At 37.9% G+C, this 25,569-nt stretch overlaps 1 protein-coding gene across 3 annotated transcripts in view; it reads right to left on the bottom strand.

Annotated features, from left to right (window-relative positions):
• LOC117424180 (ankyrin repeat domain-containing protein 11-like) overlaps window positions 1-25,569 on the bottom strand; it is a 94,766-nt gene that overhangs the window by 13,929 nt on the left and 55,268 nt on the right. For 2 of the 3 annotated variants that reach the window (XM_058992689.1, XM_058992690.1), the window contains 7 exons: window positions 17,078-17,222; window positions 13,106-13,244; window positions 11,858-11,938; window positions 1,996-2,169; window positions 1,449-1,649; window positions 936-1,078; window positions 389-536 (listed from right to left, as the gene is read on the bottom strand). In XM_058992689.1, the coding sequence (XP_058848672.1) occupies window positions 389-536; window positions 936-1,078; window positions 1,449-1,649; window positions 1,996-2,169; window positions 11,858-11,938; window positions 13,106-13,244; window positions 17,078-17,164 (973 nt within the window). In that variant the 5' untranslated portion in view covers window positions 17,165-17,222. The remainder of the gene's footprint in view (window positions 1-388; window positions 537-935; window positions 1,079-1,448; window positions 1,650-1,995; window positions 2,170-11,857; window positions 11,939-13,105; window positions 13,245-17,077; window positions 17,223-25,569) is intronic. The other variant, XM_034040308.3, reaches the window with a different exon arrangement.

The raw sequence follows: 25,569 nt of genomic DNA, 5'->3' as shown, positions 1-25,569 counted from the left end.
CTTTTGAGCCGTGGCATCTTTTGCAGCCTGATCAAAATAAAAACAGCCTAGGTACCATTCCAAACACATTCAACTAGAAATTGGATTTGTTTTGTGAACAAGAACATGCTGTACCACAGGGGCATTATCCAAGAGGAATGTCATGTCAGATTAAAATGGATTGTAAATGAGTAAATGGAAGAATGATCTATATCACTGATATGTTCATAGGTTAAAGTAACGTGGCACTGAAACTATTAATGTTCACTGGACTCCACCTTTAATGAAACCTGATATTGCTTACAATACATAGAATACAGCTGTTTGTACACAGCTGTATTCTATGCAATATGACACATGTCCATATTCAAAAGAACAGCCCCCCCATTTACAATATGGCCCCTCTCACCTGAAGAGCTCTCCTCACTTGAGGTATAGGTGCCTTTCCCAAGTAACAGATTCAACATTGTAGGGGAGTTTGCTACTTTTAATGGCGTTTCACCCCTTCTGTTACTTTGATGGGGGTTCCCTCCATACCGCAGCAGCAACTTTACAACCTACAAAATCAGGGAGAATACACCAGTTAGAGATACACTTTTCTTGCTGCTCATCCCATTAAGGTCTTAATCTTAAAGTCAGTGCATATTCAATGGGAGCACCACCCCTCTGCATGTGCCAAGGTGGAGTTTTTAAAATGCCAGCCATTTCAGGGTTTTATGTAACTTTAATAACATGCCAAAGTTAATAACTGATAACTGATTAATAACGTCTTACATTTACATTACAGATATCTTTACACCTTTGCCATTATTTGTCTGCCAGTCTCATAGAAGTTCAGAATTAGAACCTGCATGTTCCTAAATTACCTGTAACATTCAGTTGACCTGAAACAAACTTACACTACTGATTTGTTTAGGTTCCAAAACTAATCAAAACTTTAACAAATAGAAACAGACCTTGAAGTGCCCATTGCTGGAGGCATCGTGCAACGGGGTGTCGTCGTCCAGTCCCTTCGTGTTGACCTCTGCTCCGGCTGCCAGCAGCTGCTTGGCCACATCGTAATAACCCCTGTTGCATGCCTCATGCAAGGCTGTCCAGCCTAAAAACAATCAGAGGTGCCAGGTAAGCAATAATAATAATAATAATAATAATAATAATAAAAAAAAATGTTCGCCATCTGTCCTATTGCCCAAAACAATACATATCTTCAAAATAATAAACTAAGAATATATCCGCAGATTATCTGTAATAAGACTATTCTACAGTTTGATTGAGAGACTGATACATTTACAGGCACACACACACAAGGGATTTAACCTAATCAATTTTCTTTTTATCATTGTACATATAAAGCAAGAGAAAAAAAAAAAAAAAGAAAAAATGTATACGAACTTCGCAATAAATCATCACATGCTTTTGATTTTGAAGTAATTACAGGTCTGTACATATTAGATATGCTGGTAGTGTACCTGCAAAGTCTTTTACATTCACGTCTGCCCCCTCGTTAATGAGCTCCTTTACTCTGCGTGCCTCTCCCCGGATGGCAGCGCGGTGCAATCGTGTCTCCCCCCGCTCGTTACGTTTATTCACTTTATCTTTGGTTTTCGAAGCAGAGTTTGGCGTTCCCTTCTGACCCATATTAGACTGCGACGGGTGCTTTGGTGTTGTGTCTAGATGAGATAGGAAAACAATAAATGACAAACACAATTATATTTCTATCAGTTGTTATGTAACTACTAATAAGCAAATAAAACACAACATTTTCAATTACCATGACATGCCTTTGAAAGTTGTAAAAGCTGTGTTCACCAGTAGGTGGTGCACTTATCAAGCAGAAAGAAAGCATGTACTATATTGCTTGTAACATGGTCATATTTAACCCCAAAAGCAGCAGATTGAAGGAAGCTAAACAGCTGATGTTTAGCATACGACTACTGAACTGTATGAATCATCCATAATCTCAAATAATAAATTCTGTAGGCCATATGCCATAGTGCAGCAAAAATGTTTGCTGACCTGGACTGTTTATGGACTCCTCAGCAGTCATCTGCATGAGCAAAGCGACCTGCTGTCGCTCGGAGAGAGGGTAGCCGGCCCGGATTCCTGGCATTCCCACCCCGAATGCCAGCCCGGACTTCCTGGTGTTGGTGGGTTCTTTCTTAATCCGCTTCCGTTCCGGACCCTGTTTCTCTGTAATGAGAGCCAATGGGAGACAACTTCATCAGAAGTCTGTAGACTAAAACATACCTTATCAAACCTAGGTATGCAGATAAACAGTATCATATACAATACCCCCCCCAGACTGTACTAATAAGCAGATTTCATACCCATCACTGAGCCAGAAAATTCATAAATTTTTAATGGGAATAGTGTTGGGTCACTCAAACATAGTGAAGCACAATTCAAATCTAACACCTATCAATATTCAGCCCAAGTAACATTTACATTCCTTTATGCAAATGAAGCAGCATTATTTCCCATGCATTGTTATTTTTGGAGGCTTTTGATCCTCATGCACAAAGATAAACTTCAGTTTTAAAACGAAGCTGACCAGCCACCCTGCAGCAGACACCTTGTGGGAGTTTCAGAACAAAAACGTACTTTTTGTTAAAATAACGGCCCCATTTTACAGCCCTGCTCCAAGTTAGTTTCTGATTAGCAGTAGTGGCTAGGGAGCGTTTTGATTGTGACTGTGCCAGGATCATGCCCACGGTACATAAAATCCAATGAAACAGGTTAATCTGGTTCAGAGCCACAAAACACCACTTCATAGGAGGTATCTATTCCAGCATTGAATAATTCCAGCCTCGCCATAATAGAGGAGTTGAGCAGACACATCTACAGATCTTGATGAATTTGGTAGATCATCTTTTCAGTAGTTAACTTTTATATACTGCCGTATCTTTCCTTTCATCCCTATACAGTGCTGCAGTGTCAAAAGAGAAACTACAGTAGAAAAGAAGGCAGCTGCTAACTGGGACACACCCACATCTTTTCAATTCCCTTGTCATGTACACACTAAAAATTAAGGCTGTGTTCGAAGGTCATGAGGTGGAATTCACGCACTATGTTTTTTTTTTTTCTTTCTCAACACTAACCGTTTGACAATGTGTAAATACTATAAAATCACACATTAAATGTCACTCGCATGCAAAATTTGATCTTTTGATTTGTATAATGCATACTACTTAAACAAAAGTAGTTTTATTAAAATCCACTACCAAATCGTTATACGTAGCAATTCTATATGGCACGTATGAAGCAGGCTGTGATGCCAAAGCACTGGGGCGGTACCTATAGCGGTTGTAGTGCTTCAGTAAAATATGTACTGAATGCCTAGTGTACAAGACAGTTCAAACCTTCCTTTAATGTGTTCTGAACCTTCGAAGGTCAAAATGTACCCTTTGTCGCAGCCCTACTAAAAAGTGAACTCTTGTTTAAGTCAGGGACATGCTACCCGTGTGTATTACTTCCATTTCAATTATGAATATATTGTAAATAGTTTTTCAAACTTTGCTGACTTGCTGTTTTGCATAAAAAGCAGCGCACCATTTTTATTCGTCACCTTATGGGAATTATATAGCATACATTTCAGTACAACTACCGACAGATAATTCGCCGTACCTCAGATGCTTTGGCTACTCCCACGCCCCCTACCTGCACAGAAACGTCAAGCCCGGCTTTTCTGCTCTTCCTGCTTCCTTGATGCTACTGTTGATTTATAGTATTACACACAGTGCTTAGTACAGTACCATATTTAGCAAATAGATCGGAATCAGGTGCTTTGGTGTGTATGCATTGTTTCCCAAACCAGAATGAGTGGCAAATCAAAAACTTACAACAGCATCTCCCTTGCAAAAAAAGCAGAATAGCTGAGGTGAAAGGCGTACCCAAGAACAAAATATGTAAAAAGTTTAATGTACCACGTACTACCCTGAACAGCTGGCTGAAAGACAAAGAGAAAATCACTAGTGTTTTTGAAAAGTGTACCTTCAATCCAAGTCACAAAACGAATACGCTTGGGAGTTTACAGTGAAGTGGAAGAATTTCCTTTGATGTGGTTTCGTTATTCCCGTGCGAATAATATCCCAATCAGTGGTCCCATTATACTCACCAAAGTCAGCCAATCTGAATACAGCACGGTGCCTTGCTACTCCATGTGTACTTTGATTCGAATAAAATTCAAGGTTACGGTATTAATTACACATCCGTTTTGTATATACCCTAATATATTTCTATCTGCACAACTGCTGGTAAATAACATTGAAAAAGGGAGCGTTCTCACAATTGGTCACTAGGTGAATTCCCCCTGGAGTGACAAATTACTGAGAGTTTACTGTATTTTTGTTTGTGAGGTGCATCGTGCAGTAAGGTATAAAATTAACAGTAATTCTAAAGGAAATTGCCTATATATGTGCCTATTTATATTGCAGCTAAGGGTTAGCTGTATGTGTGGCCCACTATAAACACTGGGTTAGAAGTTTGGTTGCGCATTTTCGGTTTAAGACAATTCTATACAAAATAATCTAGTTACACTAGAACTACTAATAAAAAACAAATACACGGATCACATGTTGGTAACATTTTTATTCAGCTGTTTGCTGGGAATATGGTCACAGGGAAGATTTTCTGACGGCAATAAACAAATAATTACCAACAGGAAATATACTAGTGTGCGCTTCCGGTCCCAAACATTTTTCAACTTCGGCTACCATCTGTGAACCATTATGCTAACATTTAACCCCCAGACTCCTTGGACCAAATTCCTTTATCCTCACATCAAGATACATACAAAACCACAGAAGCAAACAAGGAACTATGCTGGCTATGGAACTACTCTGATGAGCTTTTTCCTAAAGTGCTTCAACACAAGTGTAACAATAGCATTTCACTACACACATGATTAGTAGGCTGTTGTTGTAGGTCATTGAACAATGAAAAGTGTCTACTTTCCCAGCTTTGAAGGCTTGTCAGTGTCATCCCGTCTTTGTAGTGTAGATTAGCGAAGGTTTGCTGCTGCTGGTCTAATAGCTGCACTACTACTGCATAGGCTTACAAAATGCTTTTCAATACAACCTATCTTTCCTTGTTCAACAACAAGCAGCTCAGGCTCCACAGGCTTTTTGTTTAACAAGCCACTTGTTTCTATTCACTGTCCAGATAATCTTTAGGAACCTTGAAAAATAAAGCAATTTCACAGTTTATTCTTTTTCATTAAACTTTTTGAGACCATTTACCTCTCAGCAGAAAGGTCGCCAACGAATCTTAGAACAACAAGGTAGTATAGTAGATGACCAAGACTAAAAGTTGATATACTAGATTTTCTTCCCAATTTAGAATGTCCAATAATTTTCCCCCTCACAGCAGCAATTCCCCAAACAGCTTAGGAGAACTGAAGGTTTAGTGGGCGTCCTCCAATCGCATGACCAAGCCAGTTTCCTATTTTAAACCCTGGAACTCGAGAGCAGATGTCAGTGAGCTACCGGCCTCTGGAGGACGCAAACCTGTGCTCACCTGACTGTATGACTCAGCCTGCACACCACGTGAGCCACTCAGGAACACCCCCTAAGTGGGATCGTTTATCATAAGGATTTACACAAACATTACAGACCCACTATTTCTATTTTTTTTCTTATAAAATTTAGTCGTTGCCAATTATTTTTATTATTTTCTCCCAATTTGGAATCGGCAATTATTTTATTATGCTCAGCTCACCGCTACCATCCCTGCACTGACTTGGGAGGGCGAAGACAAACACACGCTGTCCTCCGAAGCGTGTGCCGTCAGCCGACTGCTTTTTTTCACACTGCGGACTCACCATGCAGCCACCCAAGAGCTACAGCGTCGGAGGACAACGCAGCGCTTGGGCAGCTTACAGGCAAGCCCGCTGGCGCCCGGCCAGACTACAGGGGTTGCTGGTGCGCCGTGATCCGAGGACACCCTGGCCGACCTAGCCCTCCCTCCCCCCAGGCGACGCTCGGCCAATTGAGCGCCGCCCCCTGGAAGCTCCCATCCTCGGTTGGCAAAGGAATAGCCTGGACTCGAAATCGCGACGTCCAGACTATAGAGCGCATCCTGCACTCCATGTGAAGCGCCTTTACTAGATGCGCCACTCGGGAGCCCCCACAGACCCACTATTTCAAGCCAATCTCAAGGTTTGACCCTTTGGGACAGCATTAATATGTACTGAAAATGGCACCCAATTTTAATTTTACTTCTACCCCCCCCCCCCACCACAGCAAAAACAGAGGCATTGATAATACTGCAAAGCAACACAAATACATAATGACCCCAGTGGAGGGAGACAAATCTTTTAAAGATATATGTTCCAAATCTATTTTATCAAAACATGGAATACTGTAAAGTAGGGCTGTTAAATTATGTTTTATTTCCTAAAATAGTTTAAAAGAAATTACTACAATATGAATCCGTATAAGACTATGTGTACAACACTAATGTGTATGCAACAGACTATGAATAAATACTTAAATAAATAACCTTACACTTAAATTATAATCCATTAATACAGTATTTGGATTTTAAACTTGACTCATACAATACAAGCAGAATGCTGCAAATCATTCACACACACTGTGATGCTCTCCGGGTTACATACAGCAGAAGTACTGCACAAATATATTTTGCTGCAGGGGTGATTGCATCTGTGAATGATATCTGTGTGCGTGACCTGTGCTTGAGCATATGTGTGCACAACATGCATGTATAGGGGTCTCTGATAATTCAATCAAGCTCAACAGCTTGAGGGTGCACTGAGGCACAAGGGGGTCCAGGGACTTGTCTTCATCCAGACACGCAGCGAGTCAGAGTTCACTCTGCTAGGAACAGTCATTTTAATCTTTTTTTCTTAGCCAAGCTAAACTCAGGACGTGGGGTTGAATCTCAATCATTCAACCTTGAGAAACACAGGCAGACACTAAGTTTCTGCTGTAATGATGCAACTGATCTGAGATAAGATAAAGAAAATGCAAATTAAAAAAAAACCCTCTAAATTAAAAAAATCTAAATGCGTTGCGACTGTATTGATTTCAGCACGCGCTCCTTCAAGTCTACGAGAACAAAGCAGATTGTGGAGCTCCTGCCAAACATGAAAATCAATCCATGCATTCAGCCTCACAAGGCTCCAGTTCTGGGATGCTTTGAGCAAACAGGAAATGAAAGGGGAATGGAGGAAGTACACAGGATGTTGTGTGTCACTGTCTTCTACATCAGATTGACAAAACATGAAAAGAAACTCTCTGTAATGAACAGGGTTTTTTTTCTTAATCTTATCACTGATAATCAGGAGAGAAATCAGTAGATGTAGCAGTAAACAAAGTATATTTTGGATAATTACATTCCACACTAAAGAACATATGCGAATTATTGATCTCCCTCACCATATCAATTACATACCACAAACTCTGGGATTAGAAAAAAGACAGGACTTTTTTGAATACATTCTTATACATAATTAGCTGGAAAAGGTGCATTCATGTGACACACTTTAAAACAAGAGAGAATGTTTTAGTGAAACCCCAGTTTTTGGACGGGAAGGGAAATAAAACTCAGGGAACACGCAACAAATACTAGACACTAAAAACACACAGATACAATACACACACCAAAGTTAGACCAAGATTTACAGCACAGCCACCGAATGCTTATAAAATTGACCAAATTTCTGATTTACTTTAGAGTATCAAAACTTCATGTCACTCTAGTAATTTGTACTTAATACAAATTTCATGAACAAGCCAAACAAAATGTAGCCTACTTTATGTAGAACAATTGTCAGTGGGTGTAGAAGTATCTAAAAGAAGAGCGTGGACTTGACTGATTTTTATTTTATTAAGACAGACATTGAACAGTGCAACACGTTTCCTAGACAACCAAATTTGGAGGTACCAGTTCAAGAGATAACAAGCGTCAGCTGAAGCTTGTCAGGTGTAGAAACCGAGCATATTTAGGTCGTTTCCAAGAGGAAAACCTACAATTAACAAAAACTAAACAGGTTCAGAGAAACACCTACTTCTTGCTTTATTTTGTTGAAGCTAGCTGCTAAGAGCGGAAGGCTCTTCAACACTTTAAGCTTCTAAGACAATCAAGCAAACATGAAAGGCTTTTCTCTCTTTGAAATAAATGAGCTGTAGCACTGCAGCAACCCTGCTAATAAAAGGATGCCTTTTTATATATTTTTCTTGAGCAAAGTTAGAGCTAGTGCTGTGTGTTTACAGCTCCTGTATGTGCAGGCCACAGATAATGAAGTACTGCCAAGGTTAGCGCAGCGTGGGTAGCAGCAGCGCAGAATTCATCACCAGCTCTTCTGTCTCTTTTGCACTGTCACTCTGATGCATGCATCATAAAAGCCCTCAAAAAGGGGAAACAATTATCAGCGCTGTTGTAGTTACACAGGATATTTTTTTATATACATCTGCAAAACCGTAAAACAAACAAAAACAAATAATAGTTGCCAAGCACAATACTGATATTCAATGCAGTTCCATTTAAAACATGATTTGTGATCTTGGTTAAATGACAAACATTCGCAAAGCTATATCACATTTGGACTGGTCCTAAAAAATAAAGTCCTCGTCTGAGCAATCAATCCATCAGATGAGACCGTCAAGTTCAACTTGTGGCAAGGAATGCCTATTTCAAGTTCCATTACAAATGCATGCACTGTGTGGTTCTCAAAATATGAAAACAAAGAAAATAATGCACTATGCACATACAGGCCACTTCACTACCCTACACTCAAACAGATAAATCCATAAAAATAAAAAAAAGCAGGAGAGAAGTCTGTGGATGCAGTGTGACCATGTAAATAGGATGAAGAAACAGGAAATTCCGATTCCATCACTAAACTGGTGTTTATATTTAACATGTCACTTAACATCCTTGTGCACCATTTGTAAAGTACAGTAGGAAACAAGACATTGCACCTCACTACAGGCTGTCATGGACAGCTGCGTCTTCCAAACAGTTTTTCCTGTCCCATTCCACTAGTATAATCACAGCAAAGACAGCCTGACTTAAACATACAAATTGTTGTTTTCCAACAAAAGTATAAAACAAAGCAAAATGGAGTACGAGGTGTACCCCTGCTGTGAATCTGTATTTACAATAACCAGGGTTCATACACTTTTTCAACATCAAAAATTCCATACTTTTTCCAGACTTCCATTTGTTTCTCCCAGACTTGTGCTTTAGTTAGTGTCTACTAGTTTTTCGATAGTTATCCACATTGGCGGGCAGCCGCAGAGCATTATAGCTTTTTGATCCAGAGAAGTTGCACCTGGTTTTCTAAAAGTATTTGTCAGAATCTGGAGGTGCATATCTAGCAAGAGACAATGCAGATATGCAAGAGAAGATACAATCTAAGAAATGTCCAATATTTTAGAACTATGTTGCATTATTTACAAAGAGAATATAAAAAGTTGTATACTGCAAGTATACTTGTGCCAAAATAGGATAGTATAATGGTACCAATAGTATACTAAAACCAGACAATTTTGGCAGAAGCATACTTGCAATATATTCTTTTTTTGTAAGGGATGATATTGGATTCTGATCCAAACTTCTTTATACCATCTGTTAAATGTTGAACACTACGGGAGGTGAAAAATAACAAAAATGAAATAACAAATGTGCATGCATTATATATTAAAATGTGCAAGTGTCGTATATTAAACATACAAGTCAAATACTAAATACAGTACACCCTCGCTATAACAACCCTGTTTGGGTCCAAAGCCTTTTAGTAAAAGCTATAGTAAAAGGACAATCCAAAACGAATAATATAAGCTTCTGGAGTAAGTTAAGGAAGTCACTAGCTAAATTATTCATTGTTTTTATTCTTTTATTTTCTTTATTATTACAGTATTTGTCACTACTACCACTAATAATAGTAACAGCAATGAGATTGTGAATAAATGTAGAATTACAAGTACAGTACCTATTTGTGGCTGCATCCAGTATTCTGGCTATATCCTATTTGTTGAAGAACACAGTACAACCCCCACCCCACCATCAAAGTTTCAGTTTTTTTTCAATTGCAAATGTTAATTTAAATCTTGGTTCCTTATTTAGAAAAAAAAAAAAACACACAATGTTGCTTTGCCGTGATTTAGCAGCAGTTTGATTTTTTTTTAAAATCAGTATTTAAATCGTATAATGAAGGATATAGTGAGGATGTAAAGAGTATATCTACACTCGGTTTTGGACCCGAGACTGTTGCTGCACTTGGTACTGTACGTTACAAGCAAGCACCATACATTTAAAATAAAATTAACAGTACATTTTATTAATCACATTAAAGAAATTCAAAATTCCAAGCTAACATGCTACGTTTATACACACCATAGGGGCTACCGAAAGTGTTTTTTTGTTTGTTTTTTTAATTCGAGTAAGTGATAACTATTGTATTCGATTTTTAATAAAGGTAATAAGATAACAAAATGTGAATCTTGGTGAGCAGAGTACAGTAGCTTGTAATTCCAGTTTGTAACTGTTTTAAAAAGTCATAGCCTTCAATATAAATGTATATATTTTGCCTGTCGTAGTGTCCATTTTACTCTTCGTTTCACTGGAGCAGACATGTGACATATACCAGTGCGCTGACTTGATAGGACTGCTTGAGTTGTCAGGGGTGTCACAGCGGGGCAATCCTCACAGGATTTGGTCGCAAGCAATATAGTTGCTACTAGTAAATTGCTTAGACAGTCGTCGCTAGAGCTCCTGACCTGCTTTCGAGATTATTATTAATAATAAAAAATAATCGTGTTATTATTTTCATTCTCCCGAGATACTAGTAAATTTCCAGACTTTTTCAAGACTTCCATAACAGAGACATGGTTTTTCAAGCATGTTCAAGCCCTGGAAATCATTTTGGCATTTTTCCATACTTTTTCCAGACTAGCGTATGAACCCTGAATAACACGGATATGTATGAATTTACCTAGCAATATATTTTGAGCGTATACTGTAGTGGTGTAGGCATCAGGCTCTTTTTACAATCAGTTCTGAATTTTTCTATTGTATTCGCTCAAGTCTCTCATTAAGACGTTTTTCTGTTCTTCTGAGGATACACATTTCAGGAGAGACTTTGATGGCTTGAAAGCACAAATCGGCATTTAACAGAAAACCTGAACGATGAATAATGTTGTGATGTCAGATTGTTTGTATACCGATTAAAAAAACAAAACGATTTGAGTCTGAAATGATGCTTGCAGAATGTAAACATTAAAGGTTTAAAATGTACTTAAATACACATGACGTTTGGGTTATTTTATGTTATCATGTCTGATTTGAAAAATTATTATTTATGTTTACTGAGTTTCTTGAGATGTAACGTTGTTGCTCCTTTGTTCAAAAGTAAGAATGTGTCAAGCATGTGAAGAAAAAATGTGGACCAAAATAATGATGACGGTCCACATATGAGAACTGTTTTTTTTTTTTTTCTATTTTAACCCCTGGGTATATTGCTATAGTAAACCATTAACTAACATTTAATGTAGGAGCCAGGGTAGTACCAGTAGGTTTGTTGGTAGTATGTGTCTCACTCTGAAATATAAAAATATTGTATAAAAAGGGAGCTCCACTGGTTCATTACAATGTATTCCTCACAGTGTGTTGGTGGGTCTGGATAATTTAAAAAAAATAAAATAAATCAGGCAAAATACAAATAAGTGATTTGGGATAGAATGGTAATACTGTGGTTGGAAACTGTTAAACAGATACACAATAATTAGAAAAAAGAAAGATAAAAGAGGAAGAAGTAGTGGAAGACGAGTGCCAGCAAGTGGCGGATGTCAGTGCCCACAGAAACACAGGTACACGTTAAAACAAGATCATAGGAAAGTTAGGCTGTTGTGTTTACCTGAGTGTGGCCTGCGAGTAGAGAGTGAGGCGGCAGCACACTGGTGATCCCAAGCCTCCGATGACAGGCCGGGGTCAGAATCTACGAGTCAGGGAGGTTGGAGGAGGGCAGGCAAGCAGGCATGCACACACACAAAGTGTAAAACAAGGCAGGCAGTGGACAAGGAGAACGAGAACGAGAAAAGGAAATGGACCCATAAAATAAAAAGGGGTGCAGGGAGCGCAATATCAGTAAAACCCAGGTCAGTAGAAATAAAGTGCCACAGCAACAAAACAAAACAAAAAAAAACACACATTAACAAACATTCAAAAACAAGATGGGATTCAGATACCAAGAGAGACAGGAAATGCAGTGCACATATAGACATAGTAAAATATATATTTCAACATAGAGCAAAGCAGCAGAGATTTTGAGAGATGGATAAAGAGATATAGGAAAATGTGGGACAAAAAAAAAGAGAGTTGTGTTAGATCACTGAGATATACTGTCATTCACAATGAATGAAAAGCATTGAGTTTCTGCAACATGGTACAAGTCTCTACAGTACATACACTAACACAGTACTTAATGTAAATGAGAATAAAGAACACAGAATGAAGATGATTCGGAAATCATGACTAATATTGAAGTCGAAAAACGAGAATAAAAACCTCCAGTTGCCTGTATTTAGAAATTGAAATGGTGAACAGTGTGTTTGTGTTACTGGTTTTCTAACAAGTTCCTTGAATACTTTGAAACATTCGTTTACAGCAAGCGAGTCACCCAGAGCCCTGCTGCCCCAAGCAAACCGCACGACATTCAACCACTTGTTTTGGTTGTGATATTATAGAAAAGACGCATGCTTTTCAAAAAGAGCACTTCAAATGGCAAGAGAAAAGTTGTGCTATTAAGATTTAAAAAGACCCCTTAAAAAAGCAGTTTCAAAGCAAACCAAAACCCAAGACTGACATACTGTAGTGGAACACCTGTTAAATATATATTTGAAGTTAAGCAAAATAGACCACCAAACACTGCATTTAACAAAAATAAGTATTTATATTTTCTGAAACCATAAATGAACCATAAAGAGGAAGCCTTGACTTTTACAAGTATTACAGCTGTCTTATCAGACAGAATTATGCTAAACAGAATAGCACCTATAATATATTTAATACAATGCCCAGGCAGTTGTACACACAGAAGAGAATGTGTTTTTCCTGTGGACTCCGAGCAGAGTCCCAACATCACTGTGCACCCACGGCCTCTTACCTGAATCTGAATCTTTCTGGTCTCCATTCGCTCCAACAGTAAATGGTAGTTTTCTTTTTGGAGCCTTCTCTTTCATCTCTTTTCCTCCATCATTTCTGTCCAACTTTGGAGTCTTGTTTAAAGAGACTTTATCTTTATCCTAGCAAAAACAAAGAACACAGAACAATGGATATCCACATGTTTAAATGCATGAACCAATAAAAGAAAAATGAGCAAAACGGTCCAATAACGAGGGATGTTTCCATTTATCATTTGAACTAATATAGTGCACAATATACTACAAATTCAATGAGAATAAACAGCTGACTTCATCTCGAGAAAGATAATTTTGTATTATGTTTTAAGGGTGAACCAATTGTCAGGTTCTCATAATTACTTGTACAGTAAAACTACAATTTAAATGCAACATTCATTTATAAACATTCAAAAAATTGCAGGCAAATCATAATTGTTTATAAAATGTACCAGTGGAGCAGTATGTATTTTAAACAGTTAGCCTGCCCATTGTACAAACAAAGCATGACGGCTAGAGTATATCCTTAGTGCGGACGTGCCAGGTTCACCTCAAAACAAGATGTAGAGTAAATCTCAAGTACACCTGGATAAATAAACATAATTTAGAAGACCTGTGCAGTTAAGCTCAGCTACAGTAGAAGTATTTTTCTTTGCTGCAAGACAAGAGAATCAGTGTTTTCCATGGAATTCCCCTGCAGCGAGGTTCTGTCTACCCAGAGAATTCCAGCAATTACAGGATTTGCAGAGCATGTCTTTTCCATGGAATTTCCTTTTGACGGTCCACCACAAACTGCTGGATCCCAGAACAGAGTGAGCCCAAACCCTTTGCTTTGCGGTCTTTTGAGACAGAAAACACTCCTAGGAGTTAAAATATAGGTGTTTCCAGGTTGTTTTTCACTGTCTACATCCCTGATCTCTAAGGGCTGACCATAACCACCCCCCACCCTCAAAAGACAACATCTTATAATGTGTCCCTGTCATGTATACGGACAGACTTGAATGCACAATGTACAGGTATTGCAGCTGGTGTATTTCAGGTCAGGATAAAAAAAGAGGAAACATATTTCACCTAGAAACAAAGAGTCTGGAATCAGAATGATTTGAAAATCCCAGCCTGCTAGCAATACCTGTAGAAGGGACTGGAAGAATCTTAATTTCGTCATTACTGGACATGAATCAAAAGCAGTAGTAGTTAATAGTAGTAATAATAAATATGCTATTCAATTGTGATCTACTTTTTATTCGAATAGCCTTTTTTACTCAATGTATTTTACAGGTTATGAGTCCTAGTAGAAAGCTAGAAAGTGAGCTGCAGAAAATTGCAGGGTGTACCAAGAGTGGAGCTCTTTATAAATTACTGGCAGTGTGGCTTATTGCCCAAGACCAGTCATAAGACTATGATGTCACTGTGTGCACACAGCTCCCTTCCTGTTTTACTGCGCTGTTGTATCTAGTGAAACACACACAGTGAAAGCGCTGCATAACACCCTGCTCCAAACATGCTCATGGAACACGTTTATGTGTTCCCTAGCAACACCATAGCTCTATTCATGTCTGATGCAATCCAGCTCAGAACCTTATAACACAAGCTATTTAAAACAGCACTGCTGGCCTGACAAATTGCTAGACACCCACACACAAAGCTCTGCAGGTTCCACAGCTGCAGCAAGGCACAGGCAGTCAATTAAAAACAATATATTGGCACATAGAAAAAACAAACAAGTTTGGAAAGCAGTTACTGTAAAATTCTCCATTTAACCTAGATGAGTCCCCCACACATTTGCAAACACATTCCATTAACAAATTTACTATTTATTGAAACAACCTGCATCTAAAATAATTTTTGACAAAAAATAAATAATAATTGTTCCTGTTGACATCATGCAGTATTTAAATTAAATTTACAATTAAATGACAGGAAAAGAGCACAATTTATAATTGGACTTTTGTTGTATGGTAAACGATTGTCATTCTGAGCTGAAGTTTAAAGAAATAGATACAACTGTTCCTCCCCCCCCCACCCACCCACCCACCCACCCATACTAATCTTCACTTTTCTATTGCTTGTGTTATTAATTAAAGGTGTTGCAATCAAGTAAATGGAGCTCTAAATAAAACACTACTTCCTCTGCTACAGTACAGATGGGAGATAAGTCGAACAGACTAGGCTGAAGGATCTGGCCCAAGCATATGGAAGGAGGACTGGGAACCAAGGTATTTGTAGAGCAGTATTCTTTTTCTACAAGATCGTGTTTGCAATCTCTATAAGAAAATAGCAAACCTAGTGTAGTTTAGTGAGGGTTGTTAATACAGCAGTCGCACCTGATCATTCAGAAACAGATACTTAACACAGCAACATTCTTCTTAAATGGTAAGTTGTTGTATGTATTTTGGTAGGTTGTACATACAAACAGTGGCATGTTTACTAAAACTGTAGGCTACAATGTTATTGTGTCATTAAAGGTGGATAATAATAGAAGGAATAATGTATACCCAACTGTGCATAACAAGGCTGTAATTCTATCGCAGGTTTCTGGTGACATAAATCCCAATAGTTCTAGCTTGAGTGATTTATCAGTGTCACAAGAAACAAAAGACTGGATTATTGTGCATATTATTAGTTATAATTAGGGATTCTGATTTTCGGTTTTAACCGTTAAACAATCACACAACACCCCCCCCCCCCCCCTCCCTCCCTCCCTCCCTTTCCCCAAACAAACAAACAAACAAAAAAGAAAACTAAAAAACACCCAAAAAACATTCAAAATGGTTACAGAATTAAAGTTGACTTGGCCACTTTCCCAGTGAAAAAATAAAATAAAAAACAACCTGCAAAAAATCTTTGTGCAGTGCAATTGGGCAATGTCTCTCCTTCCTGATTTGTATTTTGCATTGATTCATTCTGCATACTTAAACCCACCCCAACGACTGAGTGGCAGCAAATTCCTACATTTCTATTGAAGTACTGTAACACGCTTGCGAGATTTAAAAACAAGAGTACAAGCGGAGGATTGTTCTTGCTCGTAAGATTTAAACCTATATTCCAGTTCGATGAGGAGTATTTACACGCTTGTGGAATTTAAAACAGAATTGCAAATTGTGGCGAAATGTACAAAAATGCATTCACACACAAAAAACCCAGAATAAGTTTTGCTTAGTGAATATGCCTGTGACCATAAAAGTTGTAGAAGACAGCAAAGGAAATAAGGCACAACTGAAAAAAAGTGTGCAGGTACTGTCACGTTACGAAACATAATTGTGACAGAAAAAAAACTCAAGTAACCGAAAACAATATTTTTCATACAGTATATAAAATGTGAAAGCCCTGTAAAAGAGAGATTCAAGTATAACTAAAAAATAAGCACCGAAAAATTAAATTAATAAAAACAGAACAGATGCTCTAGTTATAATACATGGTCTACAGAAATTGCAGAGCTAACTGTGTTTATTTTTAATAAAGTGTTGCGAACAACATTAGAAAACAGAAATTAAAAATGCAGGCATGAGGGGGAGGAAATTTCTCCCTGTCTTCTGCAGATAACTTAAATCTGCAGGTCACTTGTGTTTGTTTTGGTATCGACAGTGTTTTGTTGTGTTCGTGTGCTGGTGGCAGAGCTTGTTTTAAAAAAATTGAGGTTAGCAGTTATCGTCAACTTTATTACACACCAGTCTCACACCACCACCTAATCATATTATATACAGGTCTCACGTCATCACCACGTATAAGACTATAAAACACTTAAGTTTACAGGGAAATTATTGTTCACCATGTATAATAATAATAATAATAATAATAATAATAATAATAATAATAATAATAATAAATAATAAAAACGCAGATTACAGATTACGTTTTTTGCAATTTTATTTTTTTATAATCCGAGGCAATTCCGATTTGGTGCAGCCCTAACAATAACCACCACCTTATACTGTGTAACAAAAAAGCTTCTTTCTCACCTTTTTCCCAGTTTGCTTCTCCACCATATCGGTGTTCGGCGGGAAATCCTCCGACTGGGGTGTTTTAGAACCCCCACCCTTGGGCATCGTTCAGCCTTCGCTGTGCCAACCTCATTCACGCTTCCATCGCATCGTCATCAACGGTCTGCAACAGGAAGACATGTGGGTGTTCACTTTTACACATATAGGATTTTATTTTGTCATGATATACTATCTACATTTGATGAATAAAAAAAAAATAAAAAAAGATACTGGTACTGTTTGTGATGTATCTTCTTACAACATTGTTAAATTAGGACCAATAAAAAGTAATAAATACTTGGTCTATTCTGACCCCCCCCTCCCCCCCTCCCCCAGTCATCAGAAGTATCCGCAAAGCAACTGCCACCTCAACAAAATCAAATCACTGTATAAAGATGCATTTAAAAACTAGAAAATACCAGGGTTCTCCCCAAGAATTCTGTACAGCCGGGCGGCAGAACATTATAGCCGGGAGCACATTTAACAGAAAAATAAACTTGCCTTACCTTACATTATATAATACGACAAAGAATTTAAATATGTTGTCTTTCGTTAACCATATCTGGTTGCGCTTTATGGTCTACATTTTCTTTTTCATTTCTGTTTTTTATTATGGTAAATTACCGTGCTTATTTAGGCACTCTACGATTTGACTGGGGAAAGATAACGTAGGGTTATTGGAGTTCACACACACAAAAAAAACTGTAACCTTTTCACTTCCTTTTTAGCTTAATTATTGAGCTTATTGCTTCATTTAAATTGTCTGTTTTCTTTATGTTAAGTTTTCAGGGCATTTTGTTAATAAACGTCTATTTTTGTTATTCGCTGTTCTATATTTTTTTTAATGCAACTGTTCATCTTAACAGTACTCACACAAGTTTGGTCACCATCATAGCTGTTGCTTAACTATTGGACGGTGTTATTTTTTTTTATCACCCATCAACGCGCAACTGATCTAGTCTGCTAGCAGCCCAATCAATCCTTATTGTTAAAGGCACAGTAGCATCTGCCAGACGGGCGGATCGGGTTTTTTCAGCTGGGCGGCGACAGCCACTTTGCCGGGTCTGGCTGAAAAGGCCTGGAGACAACCCTGCAATACATTGCCCATAGGCAGACAGGAAATTATAGCATTGTAAAGGAAAGTGGAAAAAACAAAAGCTTAAACAGGACTATACAGGAAACGGTTGCTGTTTTTAGTAAACATCATGTCAGTGCTAAGAATAGAGTTAGGGTTTAAGGCTTTTAAGCAGTTATTCTACTGTTTCAGAAAGTCCCACCGTATAAAAGAGCAAAAGTATGCATTCTTTTTCATCAATAACAAAAGCATAAAAATAGCAATGTTGTAAATGCTGTAAATCTAGGTTTAAAAGATTAGCCTAAACATTCATCCTTTTGCGTGAAAACTAGCATTTATCATTTACCTGTCAAACGCATCGTCATTTATTTTTTACTTGGTAATTATTTCAAATGTTACACTCATTCTCGTAAAGCGTTCCATTCCAGTTGTTTACAATGCATACTACAACACTGAAAATCAGTGCAAGATCCTTATAAAACACAAGGCTCAACATTTGGTAAAACCTTTTATAACTATTATGCGCTTTAGGATTTTTCATTTAAAAACTTTTAAGCCTTAATTAAAGTGAGTCCTGCATACAGAGAAACAGGGTTGATCTTACTCTGCATTCATGCATGCTTTATTCCTCTGCGCTTTTTTTTTTTTATTTCCTCTTGCAGCAAGAGAAGCAGGCTCACATGGAAACCACTTAAGAGGAACATAAATAAATGATACGTAGAGTGTTTCTGAATTCTCTCAGCCATAATACATTTCATACTCTGTGTGGAGGACTACAGATGGCCTCTTCTGAAATACCCCAGTAAACACTGGCACTCCACACAACCACATGCCCGCCCCCCCCCCCCCCCCACCCCACCCCCCTTCCATGGCTCTCCTAATCAAAGACAGCTATTTATATCTGAAATCCAGTAACACAATGCAACTGTAATACTTCTCGCCCCTGCATATGGGGAAACTGAAGCAGTCTGCTCTAAGTAATTAATCTCAAAGTGACAAAAGGGTCATGTCCTGAGAAATTCAAGCCCAATGCTCCAATTAAAAGATTCTGGAAACAGTTTAAAAGTGGTTTACAGAAAACAAAACAGAAAAAGTACAGTAGATATTTGATCAAACATACTCAAACATGTTCTGTACATGCTTTTCCAAGGGAAAACAGTACCTAACTACTATATCATTCATGCCCACAATATTCAGATTTAAATATAAATGGGGATGGGAAATATTACCACCACACATTTACCTCCCCTTTAGGCACATGTGGGGTTGCTTTTATACCATTTAAAACAATTGCAGTAAAGAAACACCCACACACATTCTAGGAAGTTTTGCTTACTGTAGAGCAGGAGATGTAGAATGTCCACATTGTTTTTCAAACTGTCTGCAGTTCCTTTTGAGCTGCACAAGCAGCTGATAACTGCATGACCATTTCACCAAGGGCTTTCTGTTTACTTGCATGCTAGCTTCAGGGTGCAGATGAATTAATCACTGCAGCACATCTTTGATGCTGATTTATACTGGGATAGGCAGCTTTCAGGAGAGTCAGGGAAATATTTTGATTGCATTTTCAAGAATATTCCAAGTATACATTTTTAAAATGCACCCAAGAATTTTGTACAACCTATAAACTGTACAGGATAAGCCAACTGTAAATGTTGACTTGCAAATGATCTGCATTAAAGGTCCATCATCATCATCAATATGGCCCTGCACAGTCAGGAAGAAAATACAACATCCTCAAACAGTAATGTAATTGCTGTCATTTGCTGTCTACTATTGAGCAAGATCTACTCCGGCAAGATCTGTTTTGTTTCTCTAAAATGGTGTATTGGACCATTTTAAAAAACAAAAAAAGCTGAATTGAAACATTTACTTTTGTTTAATTACACAAAAACAATTGGTGTTGGTAAAATAATCAACATCTATGGAAAAATCTTCTCCTACGAGAACAAATCATACAGACATTGAATATATCCATAAAATACCTCATTTAAAAAGTAAAACACAATTGTACATTACACAGAAGCTCTGAGATGATGCAATGTTATTTTTAAGCATTTGCAAAGATGTCAAGCTGTTTTTCAAGTGGACTTCATTCCTGGGAAGCAGGTTCTCAAGATGACCAGCTACATTGCCAATTCAAAATCCATTTAAAACATAATTTATTTCAACTAAACTCCAAGCCACGTTGAAGTTCACACTCATTGATGCAAACAAACAAACAAACAAACAAAGGGTCTGCGCTGCACAAACTTTGAAAGTGTTGTCCTTTTTGGCATTACACAAGGAGGACACTGCAAGAACAGAGAACATTTTCTGCTGAATCTCCATGGGAGCACCCAATTACTCTTACTTGAGTGGGCCGTCAATTTGATAATGCACTCTGCTACAACATTCTCACTTCACTGTGATGCAGTACGGCAGAGCACCCACTCACACATATACACACACACTGTGCTTTATTTAGTTTGTGCCTATGAATTGTTAAAATATTTTCAAATGTTATTTACTGCTGTATTCCACAGTACTGCTTTAACTCATTCACATCGGTGAGTGACTGGAGGTGCTCTTCATTTGAGTCACGTTGTACGCTTTGAGGCGTCCTCTGAACAGTGACAATCCTCCCGATGGACGCCTACAGCCGCCTATACATTTGCACTGTTTCAGAAAAATGTAGCAAGTCTGAAGTGGTGTATTTGTTTGATTACTTCTGTGACAAACAAAGACATCTGGATAGTGAAGAAGACTTGATCCTCCTTTAGACAGGTAGGCTAATTACTTCTTAGATGAATAGCATATAATAGGACAGCAATTTAGACTTTCTGTATACTGTAAGTTAGTCATATCATTAAGTTAGGCATATCCCAACCGACCTAAACCTCCCCTCACAGGCAGCACTTCGCCAATTGTCCGCTGGGAACTCCTGGCAATGGTCGGCAGAGTGCCTTTACTGGATGCGCCACTCAGGAGACCCAGTTTGAATGTTTCTTCAGATATATATTTCACCGGGGAAATCCACTGAAAGGGCATCGGCGGCAACGATAATGTTCTAAATCCACATGGCTGGGCTGAATGAGTTAAGGAAAACCTCATTGAGAAGCTAGGTACAATCAAGACTGCCCTGGAGCAGAAACAGGTCACAACTTTCATAATATACAATCCCCTATTTAACAATAACCAGCAGACAATAATAAATAAAAGATCAGAAATTACATACAAAAAGAAAATCTTGACGAGAAGGAAAACCAACATGCGTATGATTGATAAACCACTAAGAGTAAAGATGAATATATGTAACTGCAACAGCAAGAACATCACTGGGGTTATTGATTGTTCCAGTAAGGCCTTATATTAGCAGCATATATGCTGCTAATATAGTATTGATTACCAATGAGCAAGACTAAAATGTCTCTGTCTTTTAACTAAGTCATCATTTTTCACCCCCCCCCCCCCAGAAAGGAATCCCTAATACACAAGATTAAGCTTGCATAAAGTAGAACACTACATAACATAATTTACGAGACAATTTTTGAACAGTACATAACAGTTTAGGAGATATTAGCAGTTGCAACAGAGGCACTGTATTACAAGCTCTCAGAATATCTTCATTCCACCTCCTGCACCAGTAAGTGTACAGAGCACCCACGCAAGCAAGCATGCATGCATCTCTCAGAGCTAACCTCCATGCTACTTGCACTCCAGGAGAAGTTTCACAAAATAGGTCTGGTGTACAACAGCACATGGACACGAGTACCTTTTCAAGAAGCAAGCAGGGATCAGTTCTGGGAGAGCAAATTAAGCTCCTGTACTATATATTTGTTGTTAATTTCTGCAGCTTTGCGTTTACTGATCGACATGTACCCTCAACGCTGAAGTATCACTAAGCATATACCGTTGGTTTCTTAGTCAAAACAACAAAAGTGAGTGCATTACTCACAGCTGGATAGAAGAGTATGTATGGGTGAACGGGGGGGGGCAGCTGGGGGGCAACACCACTGCAGTTACACAAAAAACACAACAGAAAATATAACTGGCTGTAGTTTTTAGCTGGATGGAACAGATAATCAAATTCAGAGCAAATTATTGTAAAAGCCACTCCCATTTCTCATTAAGCAGCCCATTCCCTTCTACTGTATCGCCTCCCATAGTAAGTGTGTAGTGTGCAAATAAAGTGCTGCAGAACCTAGGCTGGCGTACTGTACTCCAGTATCTAGGCAACAGGGCCCAGATCAGCTTTACAGCCCATGACCAGTGGAAATTAAATTGTATTAGTCGCTTTTGTGCATGTGTGCAAAAAACCAAACAGCCGACATGAAAGTAAATTATGATCCTGATAAGCATTTTTTTTTCTTTTTAAATTTTGTATTGCTGTAATGTTTCTAACTGTATGTATTGTTGTCTGTTGTATTTATGTTGCCTCTTGGCCAGGTCAGCATTCTAAATGAGAATTTGTTCTCAAATGTCTTTACCTGGTTAAATAAAGATTTGAATTGAAATGAAGAAAGGGTTTTTTTTTTTTTTTTTTTTTGGGGGGGGGTATGCTTATTCAGTGCAACAGTATTGTACTACTGTAGCCTGGGGATAACCAATAAAGTTTATTTTATAAAACTCCATTCGGGCTCTGCCCTTCACAACCTTGTTTCACAGCAAGAACCTACAGTAGATAAGTAACTTTTTCACAAAACAAATATACAGGCCTAATGCCCAGACTTTTTGATTTTGTCAAACAACCAGTTACAGGTGGTTGACTATCCATTTCCCCATCATCTAGAGAAGTATGAAAAAGTGTAATTTGATTTTGGAAACAGAATCCGTGTTTCACTGTTTCTCTGCTTCCTGGACGACAAATATGAAAGTAAAAACTACATTTCTGGATGTACACGGGCTTTGAAAGTGGATTTGCAAAATTCAAATTTGTGACGAATAAACCCTTAAATCTGTAGTATTATTCAGCTGGAGTGATGCAACCTTTTAACGAGAATGGTGTGTAAATGTATATATATATATATATATATATATATATATATATATATATATATATATATATATATATATATATATATATATATATTACTGTACAACACCCCCTTTTCCACATTTATTTGAAGTATTTATTTATTCAGTTACTTCATTAAAATGTGTTTGTGGTCACTTGGTTTACTGCGAAGACACAACAAAGGCAGGGATTATTTAAAACAAGGTGCAGTCTATTTTATTTTATTTATTTTTTTAAACAGTAACTACTGTATTGCATTCTTTGTTTTGTAGTCAATTCATGAGGGTAAACTAAGATCTTTCTTCTGGAATATTTTTCAACACAGTGTTTTTAATAGTGTTCCAAAACGTTGAACGTTAAATCTTGAACAAATATTCAAACATGAAAATGATATGTTCGTCCCAAGCACTGTAGTTTACAATTGCTTCCATAGCCAGTAACATTTCAGTATCCTGAAATGTAGGTCACAAATAAATTAGATTTCATGATGAATGGTTAACCCACGTGGCCCATAGTCATGAATGTATATTCCAACACCATCAAGAACATGTGCATAGGAATTTTCAACCCAAGTGTCATCACAAAATTGAAGAGCAGTTTAAAAGAGATATAGGCTAACCAACATAAATGACATTCATATGGAAGGCTCACACTGTAGCACAATACAAAGCTTTAGGAATACATTACACTTTGTTTCTGTACTACAGTATGGAGACAAAAAGATGGTTTCTGCCCTGACTGACTACTACTGTATTTACTGTCTGACAAGGCAGAAGGCCAGACATTTACCCTGGTTAACCTCAGACTTCATGGAAACCCAACCTCTCAAAAGGATTGGAACAAATGGTAGGCATTTTAACTTCTGAGAAGCTGGCCAATCAAATGTGCAATGTTCAGTACAAACAAATGCAGGCCAATCCTAAATAATGTATATGCTTTTTTATATTAAAAAAAAAAAAAAGCGCCCTGTTGTAGATTACATATTGCAGAAGTAAGCCATTTTGGGTGAACAATTATAAAATGCTGCTAAAAAAAAAAAATGAAATAACCCACATCAATCCCACTGACTTGGAGAGGCAGATTTATCACTTGGGTTATGAGAAATACGACACTATTTTACATAACCAAATAGTTACTACACCATCCTGTTTTTAGCATTACTTTAGATGATCTAAATAATACATTGTCATTTTCCAGTTATAACCACCCCCTTTTACCGGATGCAATCAGTTTAAGTGAAATAAATATAAATAAATAAATAAATAAATAAATAAATAAATAAAATAGGTTTCTGGCAACCCAGCAATGAGCTTACAAAATAATCAATTTGTCAGCATAAAATACGGAGGGTACTAAAAATATCAGTCGCTGGTTCAAGTGCATTTCTGAAGGACTGAAGCCCGATCAGACAGTATAGCGAGAAGTGATTATGTAAGGCTTAAAGACAGCAAAGCTGTGTACAGTAGAACATGTGGACCAACAGTTCAGATAAGAAACACAGTAGCTCATATCATTCATGTTAACAGGAGGGGTAGAGGCTTTATCGAGCACGGGTATGCATGCGCGTAGCCTATATTGAGCCTGCAGCAAGTCACTACAGTAGCTTGCAAGCACATTTGTTTTAATACGATTTAAGTTATTAGATAACTGCCATTTCTCATCACAAAAACAAATCGGTTTCTGGGTACAGTCGCAAGCTAAGTGAGGTTTCAAATAGGGCACGTGGACGATAAATTGATTAATTAATGTTTAATTGTGGCTTGCACAATAAAAACCATTCTGATCAGAAATCGATTCATTGTTGCACCTCTAGTACAAATATAAATTCTTCCAGCATCATTACCTCAAATCTAAATGTATAGAGCACCCCACCAAAAAACACAAACACATTCAACAAAACTGTACAGATGCGATCCTAACAACATACGTCGATTATGTGAACATCACTCTTTATGATGGAAAATGGGTGAACCTGTTGGTAGCAGAACGGTAATAATCTGAGCAACACTCAGTAGCTGAGGGCAGTGATGTGGCTTTGCACTGTAATGTGCTTTTTTTTTTTTTTTTTTTTTTTTTAACAAGAAAAACCAACCCAGTCAGCAGCAGTCAAACAGCTCTGCTGCATGCCACTGAAGCTTGAACACTCTAAAGCCAACATCCTCTTCAGGCCGCTGTCAGCATCCACAGCACAGCACAACATGATGCTGCTGTTCTGGCTCTGGTTTGCTGCCAGGTGCAGTGCAGCACAGCTCTAGTGTGAACAAAACTCTCACCGAGATTAAACCTTTGTATACAGCCTAGTAGTAATAATAGAATAATGAAACTGACACACACACCTGTCATAGATGAAAAAAATACCTCTGTCCCTAGCCTTCACATTGAAGAAGCCAAACTAGCTGT

Source organism: Acipenser ruthenus, chromosome 19, assembly GCF_902713425.1.
Source record: "Acipenser ruthenus chromosome 19, fAciRut3.2 maternal haplotype, whole genome shotgun sequence".
Lineage (NCBI taxonomy): Eukaryota > Metazoa > Chordata > Actinopteri > Acipenseriformes > Acipenseridae > Acipenser > Acipenser ruthenus.
Note: the sequence above shows the minus strand (reverse complement) of the source record. Positions and strands in the feature narration are given on the sequence as shown.